General features: G+C 32.5%; 4 protein-coding genes across 5 annotated transcripts; 2 read left to right on the top strand and 2 right to left on the bottom strand.

The window, feature by feature from the left end:
* Positions 1 to 420: 420 nt before the first annotated feature.
* LOC149730161 (uncharacterized) lies at positions 421 to 11,305 on the bottom strand. 2 transcript variants are annotated; one of them, XM_089886679.1, is made up of 15 exons: positions 11,070 to 11,305; positions 10,717 to 10,803; positions 6,845 to 6,964; positions 6,081 to 6,245; positions 5,868 to 5,971; positions 5,507 to 5,643; positions 4,955 to 5,083; positions 4,587 to 4,658; positions 4,214 to 4,295; positions 3,885 to 3,982; positions 3,379 to 3,451; positions 2,810 to 2,994; positions 2,556 to 2,645; positions 2,323 to 2,400; positions 421 to 2,224 (listed from the first exon to the last, which is right to left on the bottom strand). In XM_089886679.1, exons 1-15 carry the CDS (start codon positions 11,199 to 11,201, stop codon positions 711 to 713), a joined length of 3,066 nt encoding a protein of 1,021 aa, XP_089742805.1. In that variant the 5' UTR covers positions 11,202 to 11,305; the 3' UTR covers positions 421 to 710. The 2 variants fall into 2 exon arrangements, with proteins under 2 accessions (XP_089742805.1, XP_089742806.1); XM_089886680.1 differs by having other exon boundaries at positions 421 to 2,200.
* A 460-nt stretch (positions 11,306 to 11,765) lies between these two features.
* LOC149730160 (2-aminomuconic semialdehyde dehydrogenase-like) lies at positions 11,766 to 16,288 on the top strand. Its single transcript, XM_089886696.1, has 10 exons — positions 11,766 to 11,996; positions 12,761 to 12,852; positions 13,036 to 13,114; positions 13,286 to 13,458; positions 13,661 to 13,853; positions 14,111 to 14,311; positions 14,490 to 14,651; positions 14,901 to 15,110; positions 15,325 to 15,424; positions 15,599 to 16,288. The coding sequence occupies exons 1-10, from the start codon at positions 11,886 to 11,888 to the stop codon at positions 15,739 to 15,741; spliced, it is 1,464 nt and encodes a 487-aa protein (XP_089742822.1). The 5' UTR covers positions 11,766 to 11,885; the 3' UTR covers positions 15,742 to 16,288.
* A 1,244-nt stretch (positions 16,289 to 17,532) lies between these two features.
* Positions 17,533 to 21,587, top strand: LOC149730159 (ras-related protein ORAB-1). The gene is made up of 7 exons (XM_089886703.1): positions 17,533 to 18,171; positions 18,397 to 18,469; positions 18,788 to 18,883; positions 19,491 to 19,586; positions 19,851 to 19,982; positions 20,206 to 20,338; positions 20,788 to 21,587. Exons 1-7 carry the CDS (start codon positions 18,152 to 18,154, stop codon positions 20,850 to 20,852), a joined length of 615 nt encoding a protein of 204 aa, XP_089742829.1. The 5' UTR covers positions 17,533 to 18,151; the 3' UTR covers positions 20,853 to 21,587.
* Positions 21,588 to 22,074: 487 nt separating this feature from the next.
* LOC149730158 (porphobilinogen deaminase-like) lies at positions 22,075 to 27,067 on the bottom strand. Its single transcript, XM_089886698.1, has 11 exons — positions 26,851 to 27,067; positions 26,409 to 26,481; positions 26,040 to 26,089; positions 25,849 to 25,982; positions 25,409 to 25,486; positions 24,835 to 24,910; positions 24,509 to 24,631; positions 23,805 to 23,954; positions 23,503 to 23,556; positions 23,074 to 23,172; positions 22,075 to 22,829 (listed from the first exon to the last, which is right to left on the bottom strand). The coding sequence occupies exons 1-11, from the start codon at positions 26,893 to 26,895 to the stop codon at positions 22,632 to 22,634; spliced, it is 1,080 nt and encodes a 359-aa protein (XP_089742824.1). The 5' UTR covers positions 26,896 to 27,067; the 3' UTR covers positions 22,075 to 22,631.
* Between the last annotated feature and the right edge of the window lie 403 nt (positions 27,068 to 27,470).

The raw sequence follows: 27,470 nt of genomic DNA, 5'->3' as shown, positions 1-27,470 counted from the left end.
ACCGTTCCGAGTTCGATCATCATTTACCTTCTACAAAAATTAGAAAAAGAACGTCGCCGACAGGATTCAAACTAGTCTGTCGCCTTAACCACTCGGCTACGACGACTACTGTTTCCTAATGAATTAATTTTGTAACTCTTCCGAGGAGGATCATCATTTATCACAAAAACTAAAAGAACGTCACTGACAGGATTCAAGCCTGCGTGGGAAGATCTAAAAGGAAACATCCAAATTGGGAAATGGAGTTAGTTAAGATGCAAGTTTGCATTAAACTATACCATGCAGTTACAGATGTGATAACCACTATAACATAACGTCAGGCAATGGGCCATTTTTTGTGCGACTAACAATTTGGACAGCTTATCAGTGACTACTGGGTTGTTTATACACTTACTTCCGGTTGCAGCAGTATCGTTAAAGTTGTTCATAAACGTGTCATGAATTTGTATTAACATGAATCTATTTGTTTCACCAGCTATATAGAGATAACGAAGGTAAAGCCCGTATTAATTAGCGTAATTTTTTGTAACACACTGTGCCTGTTGCAGCGAATATAACATACAAGTTATATAGATTTTGTCGTTAGTTAATTAACATCTATTTTCAGCATAATAAATAAGACATTCGTTTTTAAAAAAAACTACATTATAAAGGTTGATTGGTAGACTCATGATTTAAGCGCAAGAAGATAAAAAACACAGTTTTAGTGATTATGAAAAGTTTAGACTATGTATTGGCTTGATTGGCTGGCGAGATCGTGGTTGCTGGGGTGTTGCCTTTTTCACTGGCGAGAAATCTAAATAGTCAAGTTTTATATGACGATTAAGAGTTTTATCTTGAGGCTTTCCACACAATGGGTTGCTACATTCAGGAGAGCAAGATATTAAACTGTTTAAACTTTTCGATTTGTGTTTGGTGATTATGTTCTTCACTTCGGTTAGTTTCGGTTTAGGAAAGTTCCCTTGCGACTTTAAGGCTTCGTCGATGGTTTTATAAGGCAACGGTGGCAACTTCTGTTTATACTCTGAGAGTTGATTAAAATGTTGAATTGCTGCATTCACATGCCCGCTTTCTTCAAGTTGGCGAATGCTGTTTCGATTATTTCGTTGGTGATTTTCGTAATTCTTTACAGATTTGTGTAAATTTTCTCTGACGTCTTTTGTTCGTATTCTACGAGATGATGAACGAAGTTTGACGAACGCAGGAGTCTCATATTCCTTAGGACGAAAATGGGAGATTGGTATTTTGCTTGGTAAGACTGATAAACATCGGTTACTCATCGCTTGTGATAATTTAAATGGATTTGTTTTGTTTGATAACATTGCAAGCGGCTTTGCTGGTGAGACCAAACGTTTCACTCTGTGTGGATTGTTAGGATTTCCGTTTCGTGGAATGGAGCAACGCTGTAGCAACACTTGACCACTTCTACGTGAGATCACTTTAGATCTTGTGAGAGGTGTACGAGGTCTCTTCACAACTTTCTTCACATTTTTAACAACAACTGAATCAATTATTTCATTCAACAACATCTGACATTGTTGAAGATCGGAATCCACATCAGATGTGCTAACATTCGCACATAGTGTTTTAAGTATGCAAGAGTCTGTCTCAGATGCATTCAAGTCATTATTATTAACTGTTGCCTTATGAACATTTGAAGTTCCAAGAGCAGAAACATGTAATGGAATGTTGACATCATCTTCATGTTGGGATGTATCGAGATTTTCATCATCTTGTTGAATGTTGTTGGGAATGTCATTAACTTGTTGTTGAATGTTGTTAGAAACATCATCAACTTGTTGAATGTTGTTGGGAACATCTTCAACTTGTTGAATGTTGTTGGGAACATCTTCAACTTGTTGAATGTTGGTGGGAATGTCATCAACTTGTTGAATGTTGTTAGGAACATCGTCAACTTGTTGTTGAATGTTGTTAGAAACATCATTAACTTGTTGAATGTGGTTGGGAACATCATCAACTTGTTGAATGTGGTTGGGAACATCATCAACTTGTTGAATGTTGTTGGGAACATCATCAACTTGTTGAATGTTGTTGGGAATGTCATCAACTTGTTGCGAGCTGTTGAAATCTTCACTATGTGAACAAGAAGCTTGTGTGTTTTCATATTCAGATGGCTTGTTCATAGATATAAGAGTGTTTATACTTAAATCAAACAATGAAACTTCATTTCTTGTGTTTTCTGTTGAATTGTAAGTAGGTTCACCTGATGTTCAATGATAAAAGAAACAAAGTAATTTCTATAATTTTTTTTTATCAGCCCAATGCTTAAAACACAAAATTGTATACATGCTGAACAATTACCTTGTGGAACTAATGATTCATCTGAAATGTTTGTATCGAGTGTGTCTGCACTCGCATGGTGATTACGTTTCCTTGCAACTGGAAAAGAAACAATATAAGGTTAACAAACCATGTTTGTCTGTCTAGTGAATAAATAAACAACTATGTGTTATAATTCATCAGTAAGCATCCGATGTGTGTCTGATATAAAAAGTTACCCATGTTATAACTCGACAGTGAGCATGAGGACTAACCTTTATATCTCCTCCTAATCCCCGGGGAAAGAAACGGAGATTTTAATTTCCCAAACAAAGAACTTTGTTTACTTTTCTCCACCGTCAAATCTGTTAAGAAACATAAACACAATATAAAAGATACTATATTCTTGTTTCTCCGTCTGATTTAAATCTTATAAAAAAACATGAATATTAATGAAAAACTGAAACTACATCAGCGCTCCCTGAAAATAAATATTTTAATAACCAAGATACAAACAAAGGTTACATACGTGCAGATGAATGCTGGTCTTTATGAGATGCCAATCTTCTTCCAGTCTTCTCTTCTTGCTCCAAACCTTGCCTCACAGGATAACTCACAATAAGATCAGGTTGACATCTTGTGCTCCTTCGTTCACACTTCTTGCGAGGCTTCAACTTATGGATGCGGAAACAGGTTGTGCTGCCCGAGTCGTGCCTGGGGGATGTATATACTGTAGTGGATAGGATAAAGTCACACTGGTCACTTAAACATCACTCGAAAGCAATATAACTGTTGTGAACACTGTAGTGGATAGGACAGAGACGTGTTTGGGTAATGGGAAAAATCTGGCCTTAATTTAAGGCTTTACATAATGGTTTGGCTTAGCTTTTTCACATAACATAATTTTGGCTTTTTCACATAATAGGTTATTCTTAGGGCAACTAAGCAAGGTATTTCAAACAGCTATCCTTACACGATGACCATTTCATTCACATGGGCGAAGCCCTATAGCAAGGTACACCACAGGACCTTTGGTTTAAGCCTGAGTTCACCAATTACTGCAATTTTTGTTAATTGAGTATAAATATAATATTCTACCTTTCTGATTTCATTGAAGAACATGGAAGTGATTGGTCTTGTGTGAAATTTATTTTCGGTATTCCAGATTCATCTAAAGTAAATTGGAGAAAAAAAGTATTTTCAGTTTTAAAGCCTGCAGTACATATAACAGAGATTAAAGAATATTGCTCTTTATGAAGTATCAAGAAAACAGCATTCTGAATGGGTTGCTGAACTTTTCACAACTGTTTAAACAAGGTAAGTTGTATTTTGTCGACAAGACTGTACTTTGACAGGGTTTTTGCATAATGTGAATAAAACAATAACAATAACCCTGAATTGGATGCAGCACTTTTCACGGAAGTTTATATAAGTTGAGTTGTATTTGATCGACACTTTAGTATTTTTGACTGTAATAATCAGATAAATAGGTTATACAAGATTTAACTAATTAGTTGAATTGATTAATTGATTAGCACGATCCAAATTCAAGGAAACACATTAAATATTTAACATTTTCCCCAAATACAAGACAGTTGACAAACCTGCAAAATGAAATGGTTTGTTTTGAATATTCCTTGGCATTTCCTTAGCATACGATAATGACTCTGGTGTATTTAATGCAGATCCTTGTAAACTCCTCCTGTAAACATAAAGCATTATTTACAATGGTAATGATATCATGATGTGTTATAGGAATAGTGTTGGGGTTAGGAAATAGCCATAAGCTCGGCTTTTCAGCCTAAAATAACTCTAGTTCGCTGTTGGGTATCTATACAAACTTGTAGATCCAAAGTATATTGCGTTAACCACATTAATATATGATGACATCACATAATTATAATAATGACATCACAATACAACACCAACCAACCGTTTCATTGGATGAACAACATGAGGTGAATCAACATCAGCATTTCTCTTCTTACGATGGGTTTTTACGCTTGGTGTATCCGCTGAAAATTAATGAAGAAATGGGGTTGTTGAATAGGCAGGCAAACCATGGAATTTCTACTTATTACAAATGGCATTATTATCTATAAGACAAAATTAGTTTCACAGGATTGCGTGTTCATTTATCACTGCCTCCCACCACCCCTGTTTTTATAAAAATTTGTGTCATATGCTCTTAACTTATATTACTCAGTGCGTTATTACTGTAAACTTACATGCTATGTGGTAGCAAATCTAACCTATATCTAAGAACATGGACCTCACCCATATAGAATATAATCAATGTAACTTACATGTTTGAGTCGTATTTGTTGATTCTCCATGAGATTTCAACAACTTCCCACACATACTGTGCAACATACGATCTGTGGTTAATATATTATGATGAAATAAAACAAATTAATAACAATTTTAAAGAACATAGTGAAAGTAATATTTATTTGAATGGCATAGTTAGAAGAACGGGGTTTTTAAAATCAAACAAAGTACAAACTGCCTATTGCTAAACTTTTGAATATAGGGGGTTGTTAGACTCGCATTCTTATAAAACAAATCTAACTTATTGGTGTTATGTTTACTGATTAATCCAGTGCAGAAAATTCTTATGCCTCCCAAAGTTTGACACGTGCTATAACATCACAATATTCAATAACACTTATACCTGCAAAACTTCGTCTTCGTTTATCAGCTTTGCTCATAGAAATTGTTAAATTAGCATTGTCACAATCCACTACCACACAACGACATGACTCAGCACAAATATTTTCCATCCAAGAACTTGCCAAATCAACTGAAATATTTAAATACAGCTAATACATATTAATTTTATTAAAAATTATTGAACAAAAATTAAAAACTGCTTTAGTGGTCTTCACTACAGTGATAAGGTTCACAGAAAGCAGTCATCTGTAACAAACAACAAATGATACATTTACAATAAAATAATGTAAATAAAGTCTATCTTAGTAATTCTTGTTAATAGTAATCTGCAAAGAATAACACCATTTACTAATAAAAGTAAAACTAAACAGGAATTGTAACTACAGGAATCAGTAATCAGTATTACCAGCAGGTGAAACGATGTCCAGATAGAGCCATATTAATAAATAACATATCAATATATATATATATATATATCATATGAGACCAATAACACATTGTCACAATGTACGTTTTGCAAAATAAGCGCAATATATATATATTATTAACATACCGCATTGTAACGAATGGAGCAACAACAGACGGGCAAACTGTGTTTGAATCGTTGAAATATTTCGAATATTTCTTGAATTTACTTCAAACTGAACGATGTTCGGTGCTAGCATTGTTGCTAGACAATCAATAGACATCCTATAAAATATGTAACAATTCATTTTATAAAATTGACACAACAATGCTTTTATTATGATGTTATAGTTAAATAACAGTTGAATCATTATCGTATCATATATATTATATATATATATTTAATGTGTCACGAAAAATCTGGAAAAGTAGTTAGAAAAAATGGTTGTTTTGTACACCTTGGTTAAAAATATTCAATTTAAAAGTTGTAAGCTATTCGTTCAACTTACTTATTTTTGTTTCCATGCTCTGCAACATATTGGAATAAATGCGAGACATAGAGAAGGGTTTCTAAGTTGGGACGTGGAAGTAACAAACATAGACATTGAATTGCCTGGGATGGAAAAAACTATTACACACATAGTTAACAATTACATATTTTATACTTATATTTTATAAACGTGACAGGTTAACACTTCTATTATCCATATTTTATTTGTTACCTTTATTTGGTTGTCATCCTGCATGGCGTGCATCACTTGTAAAATAATTGAATGAAATTGTTTCGGTATCAACTGGTCTGGTATTTGGCGTAAAAACAAAGTGAAAAGGTTCGCAACATCGTGCGGGTTTTCATCACTTAACAACAAACCACATTCAAGCTTTTCCTGCAATTAAAAATATGGTTTATTTTGAAAACATGACTGGTAGGTTACTATATGCGCCTAGAATTTTGAAAGTCCGGATACTCAAGTTCAAAAGATTCTTCTCAGTGTATGTTTGTCACAAAAAATAGGTGTTTATGGTTTTATTTTCTAGTTGTAACTGTATTATTGTACAACAAGTTGATCATTGTGCTATCACTACTTCAGTAGTTTCACATGCACCCATAGCAATGTTGGGCATCTATGCTGTTAACACTTCCATGAATAATAAATAGGGAGCTTAAATGATACATAATCGGCTTAGTGTATACAGCCTGTAATGGCCTGCAACACCTTAATCTTAAAGCATATAGCCTTCAGTAAAACAATTATATAGATGTTTTTTGAAATCCAATCTTTAAACTCATTTAAAACAAACACATTGTTTACTGCCTGAAATGTGAGTCATCAAAAAGGTATATAGAACGCTCCAGGAAGCCAAAAAGAAATAGCTTTCTTGTTTAACAAAAAGAGACCACTTTCCCTATTCTTATATATCCACAGGCAACTTTGTTGTATGCAGTCAATTATATTTTCTGTTTAATTTTGTGTTGAGCACCTACCTTAAGAATATTAATTCTTTTAGATGAACCAGGTATTCGAAACAAACCTTCAACATCTAAATATTGATGAAGATAAACACAGAACTGATGAAGAATATAAGGGGGGTGGAGGTGAAGGTCCTGTGTATAAACATGTTGAATAGATGTAACTTATATATGTTTGTGTGGCGGGGCAATGACAGTTTTTTAACATGGGTGCTTTGTTTCACACACCTAGTACCAGTTTATGAGTTACCATGTTTGAAAATTGGTATTTTTTTAAGCCTTGATCTCAGTATCTCTCTTGCCACTGTGACATTGTGCTGGCGAACAAGTCAAATTAAACTGGGTAATATGTAGGGCAGTCACATGGCCCATGCTAGCGATATGTGCTTGTGCTGAAGTACCCACCAAGGTGATCCTAGAATACAGATATTCTAGCGGCCATTTTCGATACCTTCTATCGATGCCACCAACCTAAAATTCGGACACTGTACTAACTAGACCCCAGCGGTACCGATTCTGAAATCAAAAATTAAAAATTCGAAAAAATATTAATTATGAATATTAATATTCGTCATAAAAACATATTTATAAATTTTTCGCACGCACCAGCTTTAAATATGTTGTAGCGCTACTTAATAGCTACAAAATGAAACATTTTTTTCTTCAAAAAAATGGGGGCTTGGGTATGAAATATTAAAAAGTATGACCATAACTTGAATCATATAAATATTAAATTTTCAATTTTTTTTGCAAAAATATAACTTCCGCATACATCTATGTTGGTCACTAACATACCATTCCCATTAAAAAAATAATTAATTTTAATTTTTTTTTAATTATGAATATTAATATTCGTCATAAAAACATATTTATAGAATTTTCGCACGCACCAGCTTGGAATATGTTATAGCGCTACGTAATAGCTACAAAATGAAACATTAATTTTTTCAAAAAAATGGGGGCTTGGGTTCAGAATACAGACAAGTATGAGTCAAATATCTCAAATCATATGAATATTAAATTTTCTAAAAATATTCGCGAAAATATAACTCACGCATACATCTGTGTAGGTCACTAACATATTTTTCCCATTAAAAAAATAATTAATTTTAATTTTTTTTTAATTATGAATATTAATATTCGTCATAAAAACATATTTATAGAATTTTCGCACGCACCATCTTGGAATATGTTATAGCGCTACGTAATAGCTACAAAATGAAACATTAATTTCTTCAAAAAAATGGGGGCTTGGGTTCAGAATACAAACAAGTATGGTCATAACTCAAATCATATAAATATCAAATTTTCGATTTTTTTGCGAAAATATAACTTACGCACATATCTATGTAGGTCACTAACATATTATTCCCATTAAAAAAATAATTAATTTTAATTTTTTTTTAATTATGAATATTAATATTTGTCATAAAAACATATTAATAGAATTTTCGCACGCACCAGCTTGGAATATGTTATAGCGCTACGTAATACCTACTAAACAATGAAGCTTTAATTTCTTCAAAAAAATGGGGGCTTGGGTTCAGAATACAGACAAGTATGAGTCATAACTATAATTCCTTGTTCATATATTTTATTTGCACGAACGCTAAAATTATACGCGCATAAATCAACGTACATGTCATTCACAAAAATAAATAAATGCGGAAAAGTTTATGTACTGCACCACGGTTCTTTTTATACAAGTTTTATTCACCAAAACACCCAAAGATTTTTCAATATGGCTATTAACATACGTCATAAAAGCATAGTAATACCATCTTGTTTCAAATTAAAATCGGAAATCTAATAGTTCCACTAAATAACTAAAAAGTAAAACATTAATTTCCTTAACTGGGTGCGGGGATGGGTGTCAAATATTGTGAAGAATATTCGTATAACTTATGTCACTTTACCGTTTATTGACTTTTTTTTATTCAAACTTAAAAAACAAAAGTTGTTTTTGTAACTAAACATTTGTTTTGCAATAACATGTTGTTGTTGTTGTTCTAAGTGCAAGACATGGCTCCATTTTGACTGCGTTGCTGAGGAAATACCTAGTGAGGCTAAACGTATCGGCGTTAAATGGTTTTGTATCAATTGTTCTGAATAATTTGTTTACTGCCTAACTATGTGTTTTCAGTTATATTCTACATGTATCCGACGATGATCAACGAACAGACAACGAGGAGATCACTAAATCTTTGGTCACTATTCCCCACATTTTACTCTTCTATTAATTCTGCATCGTACTTCTATTAATTCTGCATCGTATTAAAGAATAAACCCTAATCTTAGAGGCTTCAAGAACAAAAAACCTTCTGTATTAATTGAAACAAATAAATTAAATTCTCGATGTTTCTATACTTACGTACGGATAGGATAAAGTAAATGGTGCGGCAGTCGAAGACTTTATTTAAATTCAAAGCATCACATTTGAATGTACGTATTTACTGTTTATTATATTATTTTTTATTATATGTATAATTTTTGCGTTCGTGCAAATAAAATATATGAACAAGGAATTATAGTTATGACTCATACTTGTCTGTATTCTGAACCCAAGCCCCCATTTTTTTGAAGAAATGAAAGTTTCATTTTGTAGCTAATACGTAGCGCTATAACATATTCGAAGCTGGTTCGTGCGAAAATTTTATAAATATGTTTTTATGACGAATATTAATATTCATAATTAAAAAAAATTAAAATTAATTATTTTTTTAATGGGAAAAATATGTTAGTGACCTACACAGATGTATGCGTGAGTTATATTTTCGCGAATATTTTTAGAAAATTTAATATTCACATGATTTGAGATATTTGACTCATACTTGTCTGTATTCTGAACCCAAGCCCCCATTTTTTTGAAGAAATTAATGTTTCATTCTGTAGCTATTACGTAGCGCTATAACATATTCCAAGCTGGTGCGTGCGAAAATTCTATAAATATGTTTTTATGACGAATATTAATATTCATAATTAAAAAAAAATTAAAATTAATTATTTTTTTAATGGGAATGACATCTTAGTGACCTACATAGATGTATGCGTAAGTTATATTTTCGCGAATATTTTTAGAAAATTTAATATTCATATGATTTGAGATATTTGACTCATACTTGTCTGTATTCTGAACCCAAGCCCCCATTTTTTTGAAGAAATTAATGTTTCATTTTGTAGCTATTACGTAGCGCTATAACATATTCCAAGCTGGTGCGTGCGAAAATTCTATAAATATGTTTTTATGACGAATATTAATATTCATAATTAAAAAAAAATTAAAATTAATTATTTTTTTAATGGGAATGATTTGTTAGTGACCAACATAGATGTATGCGTAAGTTACATTTTTGCAAAAAAAATTGAAAATTTGATATTTATATGATTCAAGTTATGGTCATACTTTTTAATATTTCATACCCAAGCCCCCATTTTTTTGAAGAAAAAAATGTTTCATTTTGTAGCTATTAAGTAGCGCTACAACATATTCAAAGCTGGTGCGTGCGAAAATTCTATAAATATGTTTTTATGACGAATATTAATATTCATAATTAATATTTTTTTGAATTTTAAATTTTTGATTTCAGAATCGGTACCGCTGGGGTCTAATTAGTACAGTGTCCAAATTTTAGGTTGGTGGCACCAGTAGAAGTTATCGAAAATGGCCGCTAGAATATCTGTATTCTAGGATCACCTTGGTGAAGTACCCTACCAGATTGGTAAGATTTTTTAGCATTGAGAATATTATTGCAACACTTTTTCGCACAGGTTTTCTTTAAAATTGTTTTTATGTGGTTTCATGCCAATTTCTGCTCTATTTATTGAGTTAATATTCCAGGATTGATTACAAACAACTTGTTATTCAACCATGCCTAACTACAACCAACCATGTTCTGATTATTCACAACAACCTCAGAAAGCTTCATCTCACAGAAAGGTTTTTGGAAATTAAGTGAACATTCCGAATGAGGTTTCTATAAAGTGAGGGGAGAAGTAACTCAATAAATATTTAAATAGTTACAGTAATGTGAAAAATAAGGCTCAGGACTCAGCATAACAAGTGTCAGATTTTATAAGTACAGCACATTTAATCAAAATAGTTTACTTAAATTAAGTACATAAGTATTTATATTTATACCAGATTTTTTTTGGAAAATAGGCCAATATTTTATTTTTAAAGCTAGTTACAAAAACACTACGGGCACAAAGCAAATGAACCAAATATATGATAAGAAGTTACCTGGGAGTTCAAGTTATTAACGAATTTTTGTAATCTTGCAACAGATGTATTTAACTTTATTTTTAATAGATCTTCCAGTGTTTTATGAGCAAGATTTCTTAGACATTGTTCGTTGCATGTGAGCGATCCCATTTCAATTGCCAACAAAGTTACTATTTAAATCATCAGAAAGAAAACATATTTTATAACACAGTCGAAACAAAACCAAAGCGTTTTCAAAATATTCCGAATCGAGCGCCAGAAAAGTGACGGATTTTTTTCGGAAATATGAAAAAAGTTGCGGAATTTTTTTTTATTAGAAAGTGATTTTTTGTGACTTACATAAACACATTTTGATTTTTCAACATAAATGTAAATTAAATACACTCTAGAGTAAAAACATATGTTTAAAATATTTGTTTGTTGTTTTGATATTTAAAATGTAGAACAAAGCGTATTTTTATACAAATACATAACATTTCTTTATACTAAAAAAATAATTTTGCATACAAAACTGAATATTCCATAAACGTGCATTAAAAAAAGTTCAATTTCCGTTTTTTGTTAATTTTCCGTAAAAAGATATATAGGGGATTTACCGAAAAATACTAAAAATTATAGATATCATATAACACTGTTTGTTTTGTTATAAGTCACGTGGTTAGCGTGCAGTTTGTTTACATTAGCGATTGCTGCTTAGTTTTTAATGTAGAGTATCTCGTATGTTGTAAATTGTACACATGTAACTCTGTCGTGTAAAATATACATTATAGCACACTTTCTACAGATCTCCACTATTATATTGCATCTTTGAACTGTCCAATAACAGATATAAAAATGTGTGACGTAAAAGAAATAAAGAATTACATCAACGGTGTGTTTGTTGAACCAAAATCTGGAAAGTTTATCGAAAGCTTGTCTCCAGCTACTGGGTTAATCAATGCAAAGGTATTATGTAGTATTTTATTACAGGAAGATACCAGATTCAAGACCCAAAACTATTTCATTGGAAAGACATTAATTGCTTTAACCCAATGTTGACTGATGTCCAATCTGATCATTTATTATAATAATACTTGGTTGTTGGTTCGAATCCTGTCAATTGTTGAAACTCAAATATATATTAGTGGTTCTTAAACTGGGGGGCGCGCCCCCCTAGAGGGGCGTGTAACACTTGGAAGGGGGACGCGAAAAACTATAAAATAAAGTGTTATATGTCTTATTACAGTGGTGTTCAAAAGGCCTAAATACGACGCACGCAAAAGTTAAATTAAAATAGCAAACCTTTAAGTCTATATTGCTATTATGTCTTAATTAATTGCCAGACAAAACACTCGCTATTATGATGCAATGAATCCCTATTGTTTCGTAACAAACAGTCTACCTGGCTAAGAAAAACATGGCAAATATAAGGCTAAACTATGACGCAAACGTAAACGGAACGGTTATTTGATTTCACTTTTGCGTTGATCGCGAAAATGTGTTTTACGCAATAATACAGGTACAGTCAACCAAGGGGGCGCCGTTTAAAGCATGTCCAATATGTCAGGTTTGGCTGTGGTGGATCATGGCAGAAATTAATTGAACACCACTGTGATAATTTAACAAAAAGGGGGGGTGCAAATTTGTTAAGATCTTCATTGGGGGGGCGTGCTTCAAAAAGTTTAAGAACCCCTGAGATATATTATCCACTTATACCTTCCGTGTTTAAGGTCCCATCAAGTGAAACATCAGACGTTGATGATGCCGTACAAAGCGCTAAGCAAGCCTTTCATGGTTGGTCGAATACAAGTCCACAGGATCGGTACGTGGAATAAATTAGTCTTTCTGGTATAAACGATGTGTATAAAACGAACACTTGTCTTATAACGACAAGTTATATATTCTGTAGTGTTAAGATGAGATTTAAAATTACCGCTTGAACATTTATATATATTGTTACCACCACAAGCCAATATTAGTTGTATAAACATGATCTTACCCACAGTTGCAACATTATGAGGAGAATCGCTGATATCTTGGAATCAAGGTTGGATGAATTTGCTCAACTTGAATCTCAAGATCAGGTATCATGATCATATGATGCGTATCATGTGTCATCACTTATCTATTTTATCAGAGATTCAGGGCCAATTACACATGACATTACTTGACTTAAACTAAAGTGTTGTTTAAACAATGTGTTTTGAATTTGTAAGTTAATATGATCTGAATTGTTTAATCCTATTTCTTTCCAGGGCAAACCAGTGACCTTAGCAACAAGCGTTGATATTCCTCGAGCGATTTATAATTTCCGGTTCTTTGCTTCTGTCATCTTACATGAAACAGACGATTGTACACATCTCACCAACCCAACCAATGCATTGAATTATGTGCATAGGATGCCTGTAGGTGTGGCTGGGTTGATAAGGTAGCTACTTTCAAGTTTTATTCAACAAAGAAAACTATTTATAGTTTTGTCTATATATTTTGGCATAGGGTTTTTAAAGAACAACAATTTCTGTGCCAGACTTTGTCTCTTTGGTAAAAAAATTAAAAGTTCACAAAGGCAACCGTATACTTTTACTCTACCATTGTGTCCTTAATTAATGTTTGTACTTGTTGTTTAACAGCCCCTGGAACCTTCCTTTATACTTATTAACCTGGAAGATTGCACCAGCCATTGCATTTGGCAACACCTGCGTTGCTAAACCATCAGAATTCACAAGCGTGACTGCATGGAAGTTGTGTGAGGTGTTCACTCAAGCAGAACTACCTCCAGGTGTCGTGAATATTGTGTTTGGGGACGGACCAACTGCAGGGAAGGTGGGTGTTAAAGTAACTCATGGGGTCATGTTTTACAACTTTTAAAATAAATTTGTTATGATGCAGTTACTGTCAAACAATAGAAACCTTGATTAATATGGCAAGTACGATTAAAAGCTTTGTTTGTTTATTTCCAGAAGGGTAAAAGCTATATAAAGCTTAAAACTGTGGCGCTAAATCTTATAATGTGAAGAATAAAACTGCTGTTAATGTTTACTACATTGCAATCTTTCATCATATATATTTAATTTGTTCAGGCGATCGTAAAACACAAAGATGTTTCAGTAATTTCATTCACTGGTAGCACCGCAGTGGGTCATCATATATCAGAAGTGGTTGCTCCACTTTGTAAACCTGTCTCCCTTGAATTGGGGGGAAAGAACGCAGCCCTTGTGTTTGGTGATGCAAATCTTGATGATTGTGTTCAATGCTGTGTAAGATCAAGCTTTGCTAACCAGGTAAAATATAAGCGTTGAGCTTGCAGCATAATATCCTTCAATTGTGATCTAGCCCCTTACAACTTTGCCAGGGTGCTGCCGTGCTGGCAATGTAAATTTTAGCCGTCTAACCAGATGTTATAGCCTTGTTTTGACATTTAATATGTGTAATAATATTGTATTGTAAAATATTACACAGGGAGAGATATGTTTATGTACAAGTCGAATATATGTTGATTCAACAATTTATGAGGAATTTGTTGCAAAATTTGTTGAGCGGACAAAACTTCTTAAAGTTGGAGATCCTGATGATAAATCAACCAATGTTGGTGCACTGATTAGTAAACAACACTGGGAAAAAGTAAGGAGTTTTTGTTTTATTAATTCATGCTCAGTATATATTGTATTCTGTATGGGTGTGTATGCCACATATATTCAATATAAAACCCGTTTTTTTATATACATTCTGTAAGTTGCCTAACAAGTTTGCATTGCTTACATTAATCAATTCCTCAGTTTGATGACTAAGAATGTAACTGCTTTTTACCAATATTCATTAGATTTTTGCGGAAAATTCATATATACAATCCTTAACCAATATAACATGCAGGTGAAACATTACATCAACATTGCCCGTGATGATGGTGGTAAGATTGAATGTGGAGACGGGGTTGAACAACTTAGGTTACCACAACGTGTGAAAGGTGGTTTCTTCATTCAACCTACCGTGGTGACTGGTGTTGATGATTCTTCACGATGTGTTCAAGATGAAATATTTGGGCCCGTTGTTTGTATTATGCCATTCAACACAGAGGAAGAGGTGACATTTAAATACTGCTTGTGTATATTTCATTTGTTTTAATTTGTTACATACCAACCTATATTTGCGATACAAACCATTAGAACATTGGGTTGAAACAATGTGAGTTAAGTGTCTCGCTTAAGAACACATCTGTTGTCAATAGTTTCAATATTGAGCATTGAACAGCATAAATTGTAAACCATTAAATATTTTATTACTATTTATATTGCAGGCAGTGAAAAGATCAAATGCCGTCAAGTATGGATTATGTGCAACAGTGTGGACTAGTGACCTTGCAAGGGCTCATAGAGTATCTAAGAAACTGGAAGCAGGTAAATATATTTGTTTGTGGAAGATATGTCATTATAGTAAGATACCTAACTTAAATAATAATAGGCGTAACTTTTGTTTGACTACACAATGCAAATTATCACTTTGAATACTTTAGCTAAATTGAAGTAATTAAACAACCAAAAAAATGTTTAAATAAAACTTGGTCCTTGTAGGAACTGTGTGGGTAAACTGTTGGATGGTTCGTGATTTGAACATGCCGTTTGGTGGAATGAAACAATCTGGTATTGGTAGGGAGAGTGCCAAGCATTCAGCCGAGTTCTTTACAGAGGCCAAGACAGTGTGCATTAAATATTAATAATAATCATGTAATGGGTTATAGAGGTGTTGGTGGTATATGAACACTGGGTTAAATCTATGTCTGATTTTAATGGATGCTGGAAAAGTTGAGTACAGTGGCGGGAAGTGTGTGGGCAATTCAACTGTTTATAAACTGCTGCAACTTTCTTTCATTTAATTATTATATTCTTGCATTATGCTAATGTTCTGAAAACAACATAATGTAACTTACAAATTCTCTATTTGTTCATTTAAGCTTGGTTTGTTCAACATGTTAATATCCAACACACAGTTGGTTTGTTTGAATAGTCTTTTGTCATGCTAATGTCATATAATTAAGATTAGTAATAAGTTCCAGTTATGACAAGTTAATTTATCACAAAATTGTTTGGGCTTTGTATTTTACCTCTTAAGGTTTGTGTTTGAAATAACTTAACAATATTTCATGATTCAATCATGTACACTTTTTTACCGTAAATTGTTATACTAATTAGTGCAATCATTTTTCATGTGCAATATGCAATCAGATGTTTAAGCAAAATTGTTTGATAAAGTGTGTATTGTTTCATACAGCATAACACTTAGTTTAAGATAGCACAGTTTTAAAACTAGTAAGATATTTTATGAATACATCATGTGTATCTGTTGGATGAGAAGATAGCCATGCTATACCTCAACAGTAAGAATAAGGTGAATAAATACACATTGTGCTTAAAGAAATTTTATTTTCTAAGTCTAAATTCGCGTTTTAATGCCGATTATCGCAATGTTCGATCATTTTAATCTTGAAAAGGTGCACACATCGCAGTTTATAATGGACCTTACTCTCTTGTTTTAACTGAAACGATAAAAATCGTGGCTGTTTGTAGTCTATTCACGTGACTGGGGACAAGCAAATCATGCCACGTCTTTTGAGTGACGTCATCAAGTAAACTGCTGATGTCTAATCCCAATCTCTTTATGTTCCAAGTTCGATAAAAATACGAAAACAAAACAATTTATTGACAATATATTGACGTGAGGAGATAGTATCAGTTGTTTTTGACCGAGTGAGATTGTTATTAGCTTATAAATATACGCCCACACCCATTTTTAGTGGACTTGTTAAGGTATAGGTGTGTTTACTTATGTTTTAACAAAAGAAAGTACTCTAAATCATAGTTTTCCAACCTTTATTTTGTGGTAATTTGATTTTACGTCAGGCCTTAATAGTTTGTGTTGTGTTATGCTTATAAAAACAGCAAAATCTTCCTAAAAATAAACCGTAATGTATAAAGTGAAACATATGTTCTGCTTATTTATATAGGCATAAGCTCATAGTGCCTAAATATAGTGACAGCACTCAGCCACAGTATATTTGCAACACTATTCTATGTACAAATCTTTAAATTACATGATAATATGCAAGCTAAAGTTGTATACGTACTTTACAAATCTGATTAACCAATTAAAATATCAAAAACCTAACCAGTAAATCCTGACTATACCCCTAACATATTCCATGGCGTCCATTCTGTGTAATGTCATATTTCAAATGATATATCTATACAATGGGAATCGTTATTTCTCCGAAAAGTTATGGGATAGGTAATAAGGAATGTTGTCTTGTACATTGGATTATCTCTGAATGGTTGACTTTAATTGGTGCTAGAGATATAGTTGAGCAATCGCTAAAAATCAACTTTATGAAGAATATGCATGTTTTATCTTTGAGCTGCTTTAATGATTATTCATGTAACATCTCTCAGTATTGAAGTTTGTTCATTGTCAATACAATGCTGTAAAAAGCTTACAAGCAACAAACATATCTTCAGAATATCTTCCTATTAAAGAGTGATTGAGATTTCACAACTTTAGCAAAACAAAGCTTAACAATAATAATGGTTGTTTTTAACTTGTTTGTGAATGTGATGTCAAAAGCATCTATTCTATATTTCTATGTCGCAACGAGTTTTCTTCTATAATAATAAAATTGAGTAGGCTATATAAACTCAAAACAATAACTTTATCCAAGTGGAATGAATGTAGGATATTTCATATTTGTATTAATATCTGGTTGCCTGTTTACTTTGGCAAGATCAATTTTAATTAAGTTACATTCACCTTTGTTTGGATTCTTCAGTGAGATTTTATTGTATATGTTTGAGGTCCTTATGGAAAATGGTATGGCGTGCCAGGCTACCTTGCATGTACTTCAGGCTTGACCTATTCTATTACCTCAACAACCAATTACTGACTCTCTACCACTAACTTTATCCATTCTTCTTCAACACCAATTTACCATTTATATATATATATATATATGATTGTTTTCCAGTTGATCTGTGTATATTGCGATACTGTTATCTTCTGTATTTAACTTTGCTGCTGTTATTTTACGTGAAATATTAAGACGTCTGTTGTAAAGTGAGTTGAAAGCAAATCAGGAGATGACAATGAATCCTGAATAGTAAGTTAAACATTTCAACTTAACATGTATTGTTAATATAATATATTTTTCTAGCTGTTTATTACATAGAGGTTTAAAACTATGATTTTACCTAAGTAGTTTTTACCCAAAGCGTGTTTTTAACCACGTTTTGCTATGCATGCAGTATGAAAGAACATAGCTTAAAATTTGTATTAATTTTAACAAGTATTTATGAGCAATTAACATTACATACTCCATTCTTAGTGACTACCTGTTTAAACTTCTCTTGATTGGAGACTCGGGTGTTGGAAAGTCATGTTTATTGTTGAGATTCGCTGTAAGTTCATTCACCTGTTATAATGTTTTCAATTACAAATATATTACAATGTTGTATGTATAACAGTGAAAATGGTTGCTTGTCCTCAAGACGTGGTGTATTTTAGTGCTTGCTTAAATCTTCTCATAAAAAATGCATTGTATTATAGCAATTAGCATGTAATAATATTTTAACGAGCATCTGGTATAAAAACCTAGTGTATTTCATCGAAAAATAGACAAGTTTTTCACACCAGATGAGTTAAAGAATATTTACATTATACCTGATGGCAGAAGTAACAGAAATTTGACATGTAGTTTAACATTCGGTATCCCACAGGACGACACATACACAGAGAGTTACATAAGTACCATCGGTGTCGACTTTAAAATAAGAACCATTGAACTTGATGGGAAAACTATAAAGTTACAAATCGTAAGTGAAGTTTGCTACTTATATCTTACAATTAGTCACTAAAAAAATGAAATATTATTATTGTATTTGTATATGGTTAAGTTTTTATATATTATTTTCACATCAATTAATTTGCATATAAAATTTTGATTTTGTAGTATGTAAAGTAACAAATGTTATTAAAACAGCAACACAAATTGTGTAGCTATGCTTTCATAAAATAGTTAAAATAACTCTGTATGAAACCAAGCTATTTATGGCATGGCTTTCTAAACAAAGTAACAATAAACCATCTAAACTTTGTGTTGTAACTGCTTATTATTTGTTTATATCTAGTTTGATTACAGCTAAACAGAGTTACGTACCATTAATCCAATATATTATTATTAATTTAATATAGTAGGTTGGCGGTTGGATAAGATGTTTTATGTTTCCGTTCCCTCTATATTTCCTTTTAGTGTATAATGGTAGGCTTATGACTCAAAAAGAGCATTGTTAATTATTAAAAGTGGTTTTAGGAAATCATGTGCCAGCACTAGCAGTATTCTATCTTACCACACAGTACTATACTGCCTTTGTTCCCATTATTTTAATGTAGTAGCAAAACTTAAATATTTTTGTCCACCAGTGGGACACAGCAGGTCAAGAAAGATTTCGAACGATTACCTCAAGTTACTACAGAGGTGCACACGGGATTATTGTTGTCTATGATGTAACAGACCAGGTCATTATTACTTCATAATATTAATGAATAGGTTCCCAATGTGGAAATATGATAGTGTTTGATTTATTTCTTTAGTAATTAGTAGACTGATTGTTCCATTAATCATTAAAACTCTTTTAGTTGTGTGGGTGTAACTGCCTACATTTTCCCTTTTACTTTGTAATACAGTAAAATCATGCTTGATTGGTTTGGAAGTACCAGAACAAACCGTTCTTTTACTAATCATATTATTATTATATATTGTTAAATCAAGATATTATTTAGGAATCTTTTAATAATGTAAAGCAATGGTTACAAGAAATCGACCGCTATGCGAGTGAAAATGTAAATAAATTACTTGTCGGAAACAAATGTGACTTAACCACAAAGAAAGTAGTGGATTATACGACTGCTAAGGTATGTTTATTAAGGCCGTTGTTTGTACTAGACATAATATAATGTTTCAAATTACTCTGCAATGTAAAAATAACTGTAAGATTTGCTTTAATGCGACTTGCATCACGACAGATAAAAACTGCCGATCATGCTGTTTAAATCTAGTTTTTCCTGTAATATTTTTTATTTATCACTGGTAGTTACCTTATACTCAAGCACTACTAACTATCTGTCTATACCATAGGAATATGCCGATACTTTAAAAATTCCGTTCCTTGAGACGAGCGCAAAGACAGCGAATAACGTTGAACAAGCCTTCATGACAATGGCTGCTGAGATAAAGAATCGAATGGGACCCGGTACTGCTGCTTCACCTGGTAAGTCATTATTAATCATTACAAGATATTATCCGCAAATTATACATAATATGCTTGAGCCACAATATATATGGTGCGTTGGCTTTTATTTACGCACAAAGACAAAACATAAACCTATATATTCATATGACAGGCTGTTAAATGTTATTGTTTAAAAAAAGATCGGAAAAGACAAACTTAAATAAAATTAAAACCTGGCAGCTCTGTTTGTGGCCTCTAGTTGCAGTAGTTGTTGGTATCTAAGCCATAAATTATGGCGGCATATTTTGATTTAGGGGACTTAGTTGTAGCTTCCATGTTTCTTTGAAATTTATACTGTGTATATGAGCTGTAGCTATTACTTCTGTGAAAGATGTAGGATTAATCTGGAAAGAGTTGTTTAGATAGTGTATACACCATTATGCATTGTTTATTATGAAGTAAATTAAAGATCACTCAACACTTTCCAGGACAAAGCAACAAAGTTGATATTTCCAGCAAACCTGTTGACGGCAAGCAAGGAGGGTGTTGTTAAATGTGTTGTCCTTATGTTGCATTACCCCAGTGTCATTCCTCAACCCGGTCGCTTAGATTAGTATTCAACATTCATTTAATTACCTACTTTCATTGGAATCAACAAAAACCGACGTATTAATATAATATATATGCTATTTATTGTTATTAGTTTTCACACTTTGCGCTTGACAACGATAGTCAAACTGTTGATGGTGATTTTAATTAACTTCACACATGATCATACTTCATCAATTTTAACTTGAGCCACATATAGCGTGTGGTTTAACAGCGTTCAGTATAACATGGTATGCGTGAAACTCCCATGTTCAATCTAAATTAAACATCTGGTTTGCTTCATACGCTCATTGTACATTTTTACACTTTGTACCATGTTCTAGGAAATATGGCAGCAATACAAATGTTACTCTATGTTATTCCACTTATTTGAAGGTTTTATCCCATGCACATTATATCAGTGGTCGTAATTAATATGACATTTCTATAACAAAACACATGGGCGCTAAATATTGTCAATTTTGCCCTAGGTGAAAATCTGAATACTCTTGTGTAAATTTTTGTGCAAAATATTCTAACTTTTCTGTCCTTGCTCCAATTGATCCTTGATTAAAGTTAATGTGATAATTGCAAAAGGCCTGTGCGGTTGTTATTATCGTGTGGTTACTTAGTGCTTAAACCGTATACTAAGCCTTGTTGTATGTGAGGATATTTGAAAATAAAGTCTTTAACTTAAAAAGTCAATGTGGTTGAAATGTGTAGAGAAAAAAGGTAGTTCAAAACTGGCGATAAGTGCAGTGGTTGGTATGTGTTCTTACACCCAACACAATAAAAGTTTGAGTCTCGTGGCTATGAGACATTGTGGGTGTATATGTCTGGAAACTTGGCGGAAATTGCTGTACTATGAGTTTGTTTAAATTTAAAAATTTAGGAAATAATTCCCCATGGAGTTACACTATGTTGCAACTTAGTGTGTTTTGGTAAAAAATTGTTGGCCAAATGGCAGTGTCTGCTTTATAACCCAGATGATACAAGTTTAAGGTTCATTGGATATCTTAACAGCAGTACCTTTAACCCTGTAGCCATTTTAGCTTTGTCTAATAGGTCAGCCGTACATTAAAAAAAATATAGAGAAAATTCCATCTGTTTGGCTATGCGAGGATAAATGAGGTAAATTCGTTTAACATAAAAGGAATAAAAGTACCGTCAAGTAAAAAAGCAGTAAATTTTTGTGGGACAAATATGTTTTCTGGTATAACATTTTTATACACGCTCAAAATGCAACGAATGATAAAAATGTTTGTTGCAAAAATTAACTTAAAAGTAGAAAAATCCAAAATGCATCCAATTGTATATGAAACAATGCATATTATATACAAACAAAGTGATGGTTATTATTATTACTACCCTCCCAGTTTTGGTATAATCAGGACATTATAAACACACTGACATAACATCTTATACATACAACCTATTTGGAGCAGCTTAAAAAATCAATCTCTATTATGATATTCAAATAGAAATAGACTATTACACAAGTGCAAAACAATCATTTAAATCAGGGCTTCCCAAACTAGAGGTCATGTAACGAACTTTCAGGGTCACTGATAGTTTACAAATTATACACAAAGTATTTATTATTGTATTAACTATGAATGGCAGCGGAAAGTTTAATGAAATTAAAAAGGGTCGCGAAAATAAAAGTTTGGGAAGCCCTGGTCTAAATAATATGACATGATATCATTATGACATCATTAGGACATCACATGGCATCATTATGACATCACACAACATCATCAACACGCAGCATATTCTGCTCGCGAGCTTCATCAAGAATAGCAGTTGCTCCTCGTTTAAGAAGAAGCAAAGCGAGATCCCTCCCCAAATGTCCGGATGCTTTTAATAACATGGGGTTGATGAATTTATGGCTGGTTGTTATGCTCGCAAACTCACAACAACTATCCAAGTCTACTGGCTCCATCTGTTTAATGTTAAATGTTATTGACAATTTTCCACAAGTGGTTTTTTCTCCTTGCATGTTTTTATTGAAAGATATTTTGCTGCAAATTCCCTCTGTTGTTTTATTTAATTAACTTGATCTTTGCTACTTTATATTATGTCAATGTTAAACTAAAAAAAACATGTAAAAAATGGGATTTTTTTACAAGTTTCTAATAATAAAGTTTATATAAACAAGTCAATAAAAAATCAAGTAAAAATGTCACCAGTTTCTTGTCATCTTCGTTGACAAACAGAGATGTTTGCATCGTTTCGTAAAGTGACTTGGAACCATCAAGGTTGAACACCGCGCCTCTCATGTAGAGCTGGGATGTTAAGGTTGGATGAACAAGATACATATGTCTAATTACCATAAAGGTGGCTTTACAGTGTACACATTATCTCCGGTGTGCTAAGTCGTATGCAAACCCATTACCGAGTTCCGCATGCGGCAGCGAAATCCTGACAAAATAGACAAAGCGGAGGAATTCCGAATACTGTGTACAACCACCTTAAGTGTAAATGTGTAATGTTGGGGCAGTTGGGGTGAGAAGTAAATAAACTTTTAAAACATGGGGGAATAAAATGTTTTTTACCAATTTTTATATTTTACTAAATAAACACCCATGATAATATGGTATTAAATAATCACAAACCTCATCTTCAATTATCCATGAATGAACTGCTTGTGGAACCGAACACCCCCCTCCCTGTGAATGATGGTGTTTATGTTAAGTGTATATACCTCAAGCTTAATGTCAAGATATTTTATGAGTGTCTTCTTTTACACAAGGCACACATGGTGTATTCATACACCTCATACTCACTGTCAAGTTATAACATGGGTGCCTTTTTATACACCAGACACACATGGTGTAACTATTCATACACCTTATGTTCGCTGTCAAGTTGTAACACATGGGTTTTATATAACCACTAACACAAGGTATATACAGACCAATGTTTTTAGGAAAGCTCTCTCAGCCACTGTTCTTATCACAGTATCTTTATCGTGAAGTTGCGACACCAACTTTATACTTTTCATATCATCAGCTCTTGTTTCGATCCCAAGTGCTCCTTGACCAATCGCGTACAAGCATTCATCGGTCTATAATGACATCATGAATAATAAACAATGTAGAAATTTTAATTTCCAAAAAAATATATATGTCACAAAATTGTAATAAATTTTGTATAACTTTAAACTGTGGGTGGCAAAAGTGTTCAATAATTTACAACATATGTAAAATAAATCTTCAAGTAGTTTAACTCCACTTTTAATTTAAGGAGCCAAACCTGTTACAACTTTAACAATAAACAAAACTTACGGAGCAACAAACAAACATTGTTACAAATATTTTCCTTCTTTTAATATTTAACTCCATCAACGATGAGTTAATAGTTAACATAAGTAACCGGGGAGTGGCACAAGATAGTCTTGAGTTAGTGAGCTAACTTCTGCCTGAATCTCATGTCACATGGCATGTTACTCTGTAGGACTTCACTCATATAGAATATAATGCGCATATACAATGTTGGGATAATGGAACAGTTCTGGCCTGAATCTCAGGTTTCATAGCGTGCCTTGCTGTAAAATCTCACCCATGTAAAATAGAACAGTTTATAATGAAGCATTCCAATATAATAGAGACAAATGCTCACAGTAAGTGTGTAAGAGATCCTCGCATTCCAACCCATTCTCTTAACACCAGCCACCGCGAGAATTATCGCTGAGAAATTATTTGCATCGTCAAGTTTACGAAGCCTCGTGTTTAAGTTTCCTCGCTGTATGTCATTATTGATGAAGTCATTAAAATATGATAATGGTATTAAGAATATGATGATGTCATTAAGAATATGATTGTGTCATAAAACTAATATTATTAAAATCATTGTGATGTTATTAAAAAGAAAGTAAGATAATTTCATTGAATGGTTATGTTTTTAAAAATATGATGTCATAAAAATAATATGATGTAATAACTCACAATGCTTTTAAACTTGAGATCAGGAAACAACTTCTTTAATTGCGCGACTCTTCGCAATGAACTTGTGCCAACAATACTAGGGAGCAGTGGATTGGGTAGGTATGTGTTAAAGCATCATTATAAACTAATATATATGCCAGGTTTTCAGGCTATAATAACTAAAGGTATTAAGCTATTGTAAGAATTGGATGACTGGTTTGGAGGTAATTATAATACTGAATAGCATCTGTGTAACTGACAATTAATTAAAATGATAACAAATTGATGTTTCCTTAATTAACAAATTAGTTGGATGTTTATACAATTATAAAAATTGGTAAGGAAATGGTATTTGTTACTGAAACTTTTAATGTGGCAGAACTAGGTAGCCATTTCCATTGCACCAAACTTTTAAACTCAAGGGGGGCAGGTATAGGGGCAAAATCTGGCCTAAATCCTAGGTCCTCAACAAGGACCTCGTCCTCAACCATATAGCATACAATAATGTGAAAATTCGTTTTTATAATTAGGAGATTTTTATTCTATTAATTGTTACTAAATATATTATATACGTTGTATATGAATCAACACCAACCTCCCAGGAGGAAGATCTTCCAATCTCTTCCCAACATTATCCGGATGCATAATCACAGCATCACGTGGGTCTTCACGTCTGTTGGAAAATATTTAAGAAATGAAACTACTACATTGTTTATATATAAATATTATATTTTTTTCAACTTAAACAAAATCTGGGGTGATATTGCTTAAATGCAGTTACACTCACTTATCAAACATAAGAAACCTTTCTGATTCATGAGGTAACTAAAATATACTTTGGCTCTGCTTATTTGTAGTGAAACCTAACACCTGGAAAAAGCTGTTGATCCCTCAAACTAGGTAGCTAAAATATATGATGTAACCCTTGTTTCAAAACTTGGTGTGACATTACCTCTAACATTACACCTATAATACTTAAATCACTTTTGTGCAACAGAATAACCCATTTAGCAACATTACTTCATTCCATCTCACCTGGACACGGCAGATATTGTAAGATTTGGTGGAAGTGTGGACGGCATATCTTTCAATGAATTCACAACAAGATCAACTTGGTTTGCAATCAAAGCATCTTCTAATTCCTTGGTAAACAAACTTTTCTCACCAGTCTGTAAAAATCTCGTTGAAATGCTGATTAATTATGAATATATATAAAAGAGTCTCACCTTAGAAAGTGACTTGTCCAATATTTTGTCACCAATTGTTGCCATTTGAACTGGAATATAAAGCAAGGAAATGTCATTTTTATAAACTGTTACCAAGGGAATAAAGAATGAAAAGAAGTTATAAGCATCCTATTCAACTTATTTTTACCAGTGCAATAAATGACCAAAAAATAATTTATTCGATTTTTAATATTATATATATATTTCATAATTTCAAATAAAGTCTTCTAATATGTAATACTAATTCATCTAAAATCTAATAGCAAAATAACACACCCAACAATTATTCATTATTACATCGCAATTATAAATTTTACTAAAACGGTTTAATTACGGACCACACATAAATGACTATGACATCATAATTACCAATCTCAACTTCCAACGACTTGTTCAATGACTTTAGTTGATTGACAACCCAGTTCGTTTGTACCATGGCTAACTGGAAGAAAATTTGTTTATCGTTACAAAATAATAAGACATTAATCAAATAATTAGTTTAAAAATCTTTTGGTTATTAAACAAGTTATGTCTCAATGATTTACACAACATACAACACAACAAGCGCCTAGATTGTTTGCTTTTTGTGGGGAGATTATATTTTTACCTTTTTTAATGATTTTTGTCAAAAATAAACATTTTTGTTTATATAGTGGACCATTAACAATGTTAATAAAGTGATATATATATATATTATATATGTTACAAGTTAGAATGTCACTGAGGTATAATATCGCCTTCGTTATACATTCAGATATACAATCAGATTATTCTTTAAAAATGGAAACCAACATTTTGTTTTACTTCTTACCTCACTTTTCCTTGTCCCCACACGAAGTATGTTGTTGTCTCCCATTTTCACACGAATGATATCCAATCTAACCAAATTCCAGTGTTATAAATAGGACGAAAGATCGATGAAACCCGTGTGTTTAAAATCTTCTTGCGTGTGGTCTTCAAAATATGTCACGCTGATGTTTACTCAAGCATTAAAATTTGCCTTTTTCTCTTACTAATTTTATGCGGAGTCATTATAGTTCTGCGGAATTGAGAGTTAATATGGCATGACGATTCAAAAACGTATTTGATATTATGCGAGCATTGCTTGGTATACAGTTAAGAGTATTGCTTTCTATACTCATATAACGCAGCCTCTCACATTTCCTAGTTTAACATAAACTTAAAACGTCTTCACCAAAATACTACATGTATAAATCCTATACAGCTGGTAATTTGTACAGCACAGCGTGATATACGGATCTGCGTGCGTTTTATCCTAGATAAATTTGGTATAAGTAAAACCCTGCATTTCATTGATTTTTTGTCAACAAAATTTAAAACATATGTAAAAAACGAACCAATTTATATGAAACAACAGTTTTTATGTTTTTTGCGGAAAAAATAATTTCCGTGTTTCGTATTCGTACTTTT

Source organism: Ciona robusta, chromosome 10 (genome assembly GCF_009617815.1).
Source record: "Ciona robusta chromosome 10, ASM961781v2".
In the NCBI taxonomy this organism is placed as follows: Eukaryota; Metazoa; Chordata; class Ascidiacea; order Phlebobranchia; family Cionidae; genus Ciona; species Ciona robusta.
Note: the sequence above shows the minus strand (reverse complement) of the source record. Positions and strands in the feature narration are given on the sequence as shown.